Source organism: Triticum urartu, chromosome 6A (assembly GCF_056163025.1).
Source record: "Triticum urartu cultivar PI428250 chromosome 6A, HENAU_Tu73, whole genome shotgun sequence".
In the NCBI taxonomy this organism is placed as follows: domain Eukaryota; kingdom Viridiplantae; phylum Streptophyta; class Magnoliopsida; order Poales; family Poaceae; genus Triticum; species Triticum urartu.
Window position 1 is genome coordinate 175,963,713 of NC_141878.1, and position 8,525 is coordinate 175,972,237.

An 8,525-nucleotide genomic window follows, 5' to 3' on the forward strand; every position below is an offset into this window, starting at 1 on the left:
TACGCTTTCTCGAAATCGAGTTTAAGCACAACCCCGGTTCTTTTTTTTACATGAGTGTGGTGGAGGACCTCATGCAAAGTCAGCATCCCATCCATTATATTTCATTTTTTGATAAACGCATTTTGATGGCGGCTAATGAGTTTATCAGCAAACACTGCCGCCCTATTATCTAAAACTTTGGTAATCAGCTTGTAAGGGCAACAGAGGAGACAGATAGGGCGGAATTCTTGTATCTTCTTCGCTCCACTAATTTTGGGAATGAGAGTGATGATACCGTAGTTTAGCCTCTCTACATCCAAGGTGCCTTCATGGAAGGCCACGAATAGGTTCATGATATCATACTTAACAATCTCCCAACAGAATCTATAGAATTCTGCTGGTATGTTATCCGGGCCTGGAGCACGATTGCTATCCATAGAGAAGAGGGCCGCTTTAACTTCTTCCTCACTAAAAGGACGAGTAAGGAAATCATTGTCTGAATCAGTAAGTTTTTCATCCTCTCCCCAAGAATTAGGATTAAGATGGAAAAGATTACCCGGAGCTGCCCCAAAGAGCTCCTTATAGTAATCTGTAGCATGTTTTAATAAGTTTTCAGTACCCTCGATCATCTCCTCTCCACTGGAGAAAGAGTGAATTGTGTTTTTTCTTTTCCTTCCATTGGCAATCCTACGAAAAAATGAAGTGTTTTGATCCCCTTTTAACAGCCATGTCTCATGGGACTGTTGTAACAAAAAAAGCTCTTCATCAACAAGCATTTGTTGAACCGTAGCATTAGCAACCAGTCCGGCTCTTCGTTTCGGAGAGCTTCAGCCGGCGGCAAATCCCAGACCGTATGCATTATATCCCATAGGTCCCGGGCGTGAGGGCATCTGATTAGAGCATGATGAACTGTTTCATCCTCTTGCCCACATATTGTGCAGGTTCCATCCAATTCCATGTGTCGGCGCTTCTTATTTGCACGAGTAGCCAGTGCCTCTCAAGCAGCTTTCCAAGCAAAGCCACAGACCTTAGGTGGAGCCCCACTTTTCCATAGCAGCTTCCATGCAGGTCTAGACCCATCTGTTCTCGTGCTTGATTCTCCAACTCCTTGTTGTGCCATGATCAGATCGCGGGCCATATTGTATGCCGACCGCACTGAGAATCTCCCTTGCTTGTCGGGCTGCCAGGCAAGAGAGTCTGCTTCGAATCTACGAGAGGCCTTGATTTTTAGAATCTCAGAGACATCTGCTGGAAGGAAATGTTGTGTGAGAAGCAACATATTCCAAGAGCCATCAACATTGAGAAAATCTGCCACCCATTTTAGTCTGCATCGACGTAGAAGTTGAACACAACTGTCATCGATCGGCAGGCTCAAGTGCAATAGAAAAACGAAATCGCTTAGTTTTGGGGGGTCTTCTCATCGCGCGTGGCTGTTCGCCCCCCCTAGATTCGCCTTTTGAAAATAAAATATTTCATGAACCATACATACGAATTACAAACTGTTTTCACCGTTGCATTTTTCACGTCAAGATTTTCAAAAACTACATCCCATGTTGATAGGTTTCGACAAATATTTTTCTCAGTGAAAATTGTGTTCTCAAAGTGATCAAACTCGGGCTCATAAACTGTGCTAACTCTGCTCCCGCGTGAAGCACATATGTGCTCCCAAAATGAACTAACTAATGCTCTTGAGCTGTAGTAACTTATGCTTCCAGATGAACTAACTTGTGCTCCCGCGAGGGGTGAATCACGCCGTGCTTCAAACATGAACTAACCTGCGCTTCCACCTAGTACTAACTCATGTTTACAATGCGACCCTAAAAAAAAAACCTCATGTTTACAATGCCAAGCACAAACTGTGCTTCCGAATGAACACATGTGCTTCCAAGAAAACTCAAGAAAATAAATAAACCAAATACACCCCCAAAAAAACCAGGCAAAAACAACAACCCCCTCCCCCCCCCCCCCCCCCCCCCCCAAAAAAAAATACAAGAACATAATCGGAGATAGCGGCGTCTTCAGTAGACTGGAGACAGGAACGTAATCTTCATCATTCAAGTGAAACAGTTCCAGGAATACAAGAGGGACCAAAAAAACAAAAAAACTAATCCGAGGCGGTACGGTAGGAACCAAAATGCACACGCGTAGCAATTCATCTCCATCCTATCCCAAGTGACCATAGTTCACTCACCTCCAGCAGAAAACGGAAACAGTAGTTACATGCGCTTTCATCTGTTTATCCAGACATCTCTACTAGCTTCACAAGAGTCTTAAGCAATTAGGTGAGCTATTACCAAGTTCACCAGGAGAAGTTAACCACGAGTGTATCCTGCACAGCATTCTCCTAAAGTTCGATTCACGTTACCAAGCTCAACGATAAGACGGGAAGATCAACCACTGATGTTGCCGAGCCAAAACAGCATCGGGAACTGAACAACCGCCAGGAAGAGCAGAAAGTAGTGGTTTCGACTCGGATGCCGCTCGTAACTCCTTGGTCCACCCAGAAGAACCCTCTTCATGGTCTTCACGAGGAACACGCCAGTGCAGAGACAGAACCATGGCATGATGAAGTAGTATAAGTAGCTCCAGAAGATGCGGGCCAGCATCGCAAGAGATGTGCCAGCAAATCCATACCCAGCATACGCCACAATGTCTAGCAATGGCGCTTCACCACTGCCCAGGGAGTACAGCAAACCTTTGATGAGGACGACTTGCAGAAACCAGCCAACTAGACCTCTTGTGAACTGTAGGGTCAGTGCCTCAGGGGTAAACCTGTATCACCGAACAAATCACATTTAGATGATTCAGTCATGTAAAGTGTGCAGTGGTTCTCCAGATAGAAGATACAGAGTGCTACACGCTGTATTTACCTTCCCAGAACTCCCAATGCGTATCCAGCAATGACAATGTAGGTGCCAAATGCCATCAAAGGGATGTACAGGTCTGGGGCATTGATATCCTGAATTGGAGGTTTGTAGGATAGCCTTCCTCCTACAGGTTCAGTTATTCTCGTCCAATGACCCTTAAGGAAGACAATAAAGCAACATGCATGTTATGAGACTTCACAGCATGCAAATCTTGCAAGGAAAAAAGGAGAGTGAAACAGAGCTCACCCTGTGAAAGAAAGGGAACAAGACGACCTTCAGTTTGTTCCTCACATACTGGCTGTTGACTTGAAAATAGTATTGAGGGTCGGACAAATATTGAGTAATCTGACACAATCAAGTGAGGTTAGCTTGGCAGGTTTCAAAAATATTATCCACAAAAGAGAGTTGAATAAAGTTGAAGACATACATTGCTCTGCATGAACTCAGAACTCGAACCAAGAAATTTCTCTCCATATGCTCCAAGTCCAGTACGGATAAGTCCAGGTCCAGCACCATACATGGCACTTTCAAAAGGATTTGGTGGTGCATTTGCAGGCCTAGGACCTAAGCCACCCAGATCACTATTCATTGCTGCCATGATAATAACTGAGCAGTCAGAAAACAATGTATTCAGAACAGTATAACAAAAGAAAACTGTGCTCGAAAGTATTTTGCGATAAGTTGAAGTCAAGAATCATAAGATGGTCTCAATCCAATTGATGATCAACAAACAGTAATCAAAATTCAAAAGTAATACTATGTTCATTATGATCCCAACTCCCAAGTCAAGAGAAGGAAAGAACAGCAGAAACGAATCATAGCTCAATGAATTTCATGACATAACACCCATCCTTCCAAGATGAAGTGGTGATGCTAACGACAATGTGTCATAAAACTACTTTGACGGAGATAAAAGGAAAGACAGGTGATCCACATCAGCACATCTCATTTTGGCTGGTGGAGCCTGTTGCCTTAGTTTAACAACTAACATTCCGCAGTAATATGACGGCCTAACAGGAAGTATTGTCCGTTAAGACTTTTCTTGGTCAAAGAAAAACGCATCAGGTTATCATTTCACTGATCTGTGGTCATTCCATAATCTTTGCAACAACAACAAAGTCTTTAGTCCAAACAAGTTGGGGTAGGCCAGAGCTGAAACCCAAAACACCTCAACCAACTCATGGTTCTGGCACATCAAGCTTCCATTAGCTGGATAAATAAATTTTAAAGCAAACAAAGCCACCATGGCAATTGAGTGCACGGTCCTAAATCCAAGAAACTGCAAATTGTCTTTACAAACAGTGTGTTATGGTACATATTGGTGATTTTACCAGTTCCCTTAATTACTTGTTCTGGTGAACTACAAAAGTAACATGATCCTCAAGGCTTACCCAGTGTTCCACTTCCATCCACCAATCCAGTTACTCTCGGATCTACTACACGCTACTCTAAAACTTCTTTCCAGAAAGATAACCACACTAGTCTATACTTCCCTTTAACCTCCAATAGCAGGGCAGCCGCCGTAAACTACGTTCTACCTGATCCCATCCCAAATTCCAGCGGCGGACCTAACGTGGGGCACGCGGGATCAGTCGAATATCCTAGTTTCTTCCAATTTCGAAAGGAATTGCTACCCGTGGTCAACGCAGCGACGAAATACGATGGGGACGGGATGGATCGGAGTGCCCGCTCCAGAAAGTAAGGTTTGCATCAGATTGCTCACAGCAAAGACAACTCGTACAATACAAGTATCTCAGAACAATCCAAGCAAGCTAGGGTTCATCGCAGACAGGTGTGGATCTAATGGTGCGCCGGGGCGTGCACCAGCGCAAACACCCAAAATTTGTGGAGGTTAGTTTGGGTTTACCTCAGGAACCAATGCCGTCCAAGATCGCGGACGGGGTGGGGGGGGGGGGGGGGGGGGGCAGGGGGGGCGATGAGGTGGAACGGGGACGGCGACGGCGGTGACGCGCGTGAGAGGCGGAGTGTTGGGGGTGGCTGGTGAGGCGTCGGCGGTGTCGTAGGATGCGGCACGGCGGAAACTGTACGGCACGGCGGTGGTAGACTACTCTGGGTCTAGAGCCGCGTTCGCCGCTGGGTCAGATTGGAGCTTGGGGAAAAGGGATCTTTTTTTTTTAACGCAGTACAACGCAAATCTGATAGTACATATGCATGTACACTCATCTTATGAACGTAAAAACGATGAGTACTTCTGAGAGACTGAGGCATAACATATTATATTGAGATTAATGAATGGCAACTGCTAGGCGCCGGTTGGCCCCCATCCATCCGATGCGATCTCCAGGTATCGTTGGATCTGACTCAACGCATCTTTCCTCCCTAGCATATCCCTTCCGTACGACAAATCACAGAGGGAACATGGCTGCCGCGCGCTTGCCGGCCACCCCGGGCTCACCGTCGCCATGGAAGAAGACGCCTTGCTGGTCGCAAATGCCTCCATTTGTCGTCGCAGCAGCAAACATCAAGGATGGTTGTAACAAAAATTCTCGCAGACCCTTGGTTGTAGCTCGTGAAACCATGGACGGCGATTGCACCACTGCCAGTTGCAGCACCAAATGGCAGACGACGGCATGGCTGACAGCCAAAAAAGGCGGTGGTAGCATTTTTTGGAGAGGATTCCGGCAAAAACCAAATCCGGTGGAAGCTTTTGGGGGGTTCCTTACAGCAAACCCAAAAAGGCGATGGTAGCAAATTTGGGTGTCGGTTCCAGCAAATTCCAAAACGGTTGTAGCAACGAAAAGGCATCGCCGCCGTCGACCAGCACCGTTGTACATGTATGTAGCAAAAAAAGTCACCGGTGGCAGTAAAAACAGGCTACGGTTGTAAAAAAAACGTCGCTGGTCCGGCAGGACGAACTCCGGTAGTAGCATTCCTGAACAAAATGCTACAACCAGCGATTTCAAAGGCCGGAACCAGTGATTTCAGAAAAAAGATGCAAAAGAAATAGACTTTTTGAAGAAAAAGCTTGAACGGAGTGATTTAAAAAAGATGCAACCAGTTGGCATAAAAAGTCGGGCAGGTCTCCCACTGCCATGGCTGCTGCGCGGGGGAGGGGAGGAGGGTCGTCGGAGTTGCAAAATAAGGCCATGCCCAACGTGAGCTCGTGTTTTTTTGGTGGCTTTGGAGGTGCTCGCAGCAGCGGGCTCGGAGTTGTTCCGCGACAGCAAACTCATAGCCGGTGGAGCGGGCAAGGCCATGGCTACTGCGGGGGAAGAGAGACAGAGAGGAGATGTGAGATTGGGAAGGGAGAGAAATAGAGAAGGAAGATGATAGTTGAGTGCATGAATGGATAAGAAGGGAAGGGGGAAAGGTGTGTGGGTCCCGCGAGACACATCCTGGTGAGAGGAGCAGGGAGTGTTCGATCTCTTCCATGTACATGCCGCATGCGACCGGCCCAATCTTCGGCCGGCGCACCGGCCACAAACGTTTCCCTTAACGAATTCGCCATAAAAGTCTTTCTAATCGACGGGAACGTCTCCTCTCACTGAACGTATATCGCTAGAATGTCTGAAATAAGTCCAGTAGAATGCAAGCATCAATGTCAAGTCTAAGACTTGAACTCTGGTGGATGTGATACTACTGTCCTCATAACCATCCAACTACATGTTGATTCGCAAGGGATCTTTTCTTTTAAGAGGTATAATTATGCTTCTGGTACAAGAACTTGGCGGGTGGGTTCACTTTCATACAAAAGCTTATAAAACCTAGAACAGAGGTACAATAACTTGGCATGGATATGGGCTTGAGATACAAATTGCTTCTGTGCTGACAAATGGACGCCAACGAGGCAAAGTGCTAGCTTATCAGATTCTTTGCAAAATAGCCTCTACAAATCTATGAAATTTTGTCCATGGGGCCCTTGAGCACTGTAGACATCTACTTTTGGTTAATGAAGCCGACCTAATCTGAGCCATCTCACGCGCTTAGCATTTATGGCCGTCCATTTTTTTATTTTGGATGTTTCTGACCATTAGATCTACTGTCCTAAGAGGTTGTTGCTCCATGAGAAAAAACAAAACATTCTGGTTAACTTAGTCACCTCTGTCAGGACATTTATCTAACCGAGCATGGTCCAAGAGAAAAAAAATTGTCCACTCGATCAATGGACGGTCGATATAACCATCAAAAAATTATGCATCTCACGCGACGCATCCACACGTGGTTGATCTTGATCTCCTCCACCTGTTGGAGTCCGACATCAACAGCGGCGCTGCTACAAGAGGACCCAACGGCTGAGCCAACTCCACTCCGCCCCTGCGACGCTGCCTCATCGTGCGCCTTGACGAGTGTAGGTCACACCTCCAATGCTCAACTCCCGGGACGTGATACGTCCCAAACGTATCTATAATTTTTGATTGTTTCATGCTATTATATTATTATTCTAATATTTTTATAGGACTAAGCTACTAATTTAGTGTCCAGTGTCAGTTCCTATTTTCTGCTTGTTTTTGGTTTCACAAGCGGAGGTCAAAATAAATTGTCTATTTAACAAGACTTTTTTGGGTGACAAGAAACGCATGAAGCTTCGGTAGAGATCAAGACGAGCCTTGAGGGGCCCATAAGGACAGGTGGCGCGGCCAGGGGTTGGTCGCGCCCCTTGAGTTTGTGGGCCCCTCAGTTACCGCCTTAGTCTAATTGCACCGCCATAATTCCCTATAAATAGAAACCATCTGTCGTGCATCCAAAAATTTTATCGCTGCCGCAAGCCTCTGCTCCAAAGAGATCTCATCTGGAGCCCTAGTGCAAAATCCCACTAGAGGGGGAAGCCATTGCCGAAGGCCTCTTCATCGACCTTGTTGCCTCCATGACCATGTATTACTAGTTACTTTAGGACCTATGGGTCCATAGTAGTAGCTAGATGGTTCTGTCTCTCTTTTGGATCTTCAATACCATGTTCTCGTTCTTGATCAAGATCAATTTAATGTAAACAGTGGTGTTTTGTTGGGACATGATGAATTGTCACTTTGTGATTAGATTGTTCATTAAAATCAATTGAATCTATTTTAGTTTTCATGCTACATAATTAAATAGATTTGTATTTCTCTTTGATCTATCTATCTTTTTTGGCCAAGTTCAATCGATTTATCTTCAGTGTAAGAGGTGCTTTGTAGTGGGTTCAATCTTGTGGTGCTCTAACCCAGTCTATACTACTATTAAACAATCAAACGTTTTCTTTTTTAAGGCCACCCCATTATGTGTGTCCAGGCTAATTTGTGCTGCCAGATTGTCCCACCTAATGAGATCTAATGACCTAAATACATCTGACCGGGGGTCACAATTGCATGTAGCAATTACTGTTGGCTGACCATGCTTCACCGAGCGGACGAAATTTCCCACGCCCGATCTGGATCAGGCCCCTACACAGCCACCGCTCCGCTAATCTCGCCTGTATATTCCGTAATCTCTCCCATATCCGTTCGCCCTCCAAGAAAACGTTGTCGTCGCTCCCACGCGTAGCACCGGTCCTCCTTCCACCTTCCCCTTCCACCTATCTGGCCTTCCCGCTCGCCTCTTCCCCGCTCCCCACGCGTCTCCTCTGGTGGCCGCCTTCAGCGAGTGGAATCTGTTCCTCACTGGCTCGCTGCATTCTTCCCCTGCGAGGTGTTAGTGTGGGGATGGGATCTGACAGGATCGGGACGAGGAGGCGGCTGTGAAGTA

The 8,525-nt window shown here is 46.2% G+C and overlaps 1 protein-coding gene across 2 annotated transcripts; it reads right to left on the minus strand.

The window, feature by feature from the left end:
- Nucleotides 1-2,006: 2,006 nt before the first annotated feature.
- On the minus strand, nt 2,007-4,969 carry LOC125517612 (uncharacterized). 2 transcript variants are annotated; one of them, XM_048682823.2, is made up of 5 exons: nt 4,714-4,969; nt 3,274-3,437; nt 3,093-3,191; nt 2,850-3,001; nt 2,007-2,751 (listed from the first exon to the last, which is right to left on the minus strand). In XM_048682823.2, exons 2-5 carry the CDS (start codon nt 3,433-3,435, stop codon nt 2,370-2,372), a joined length of 795 nt encoding a protein of 264 aa, XP_048538780.1. In that variant the 5' UTR covers nt 3,436-3,437; nt 4,714-4,969; the 3' UTR covers nt 2,007-2,369. The 2 variants fall into 2 exon arrangements, with proteins under 2 accessions (XP_048538780.1, XP_087383439.1); XM_087527313.1 differs by lacking the exon at nt 4,714-4,969 and having other exon boundaries at nt 3,274-3,452.
- Between the last annotated feature and the right edge of the window lie 3,556 nt (nt 4,970-8,525).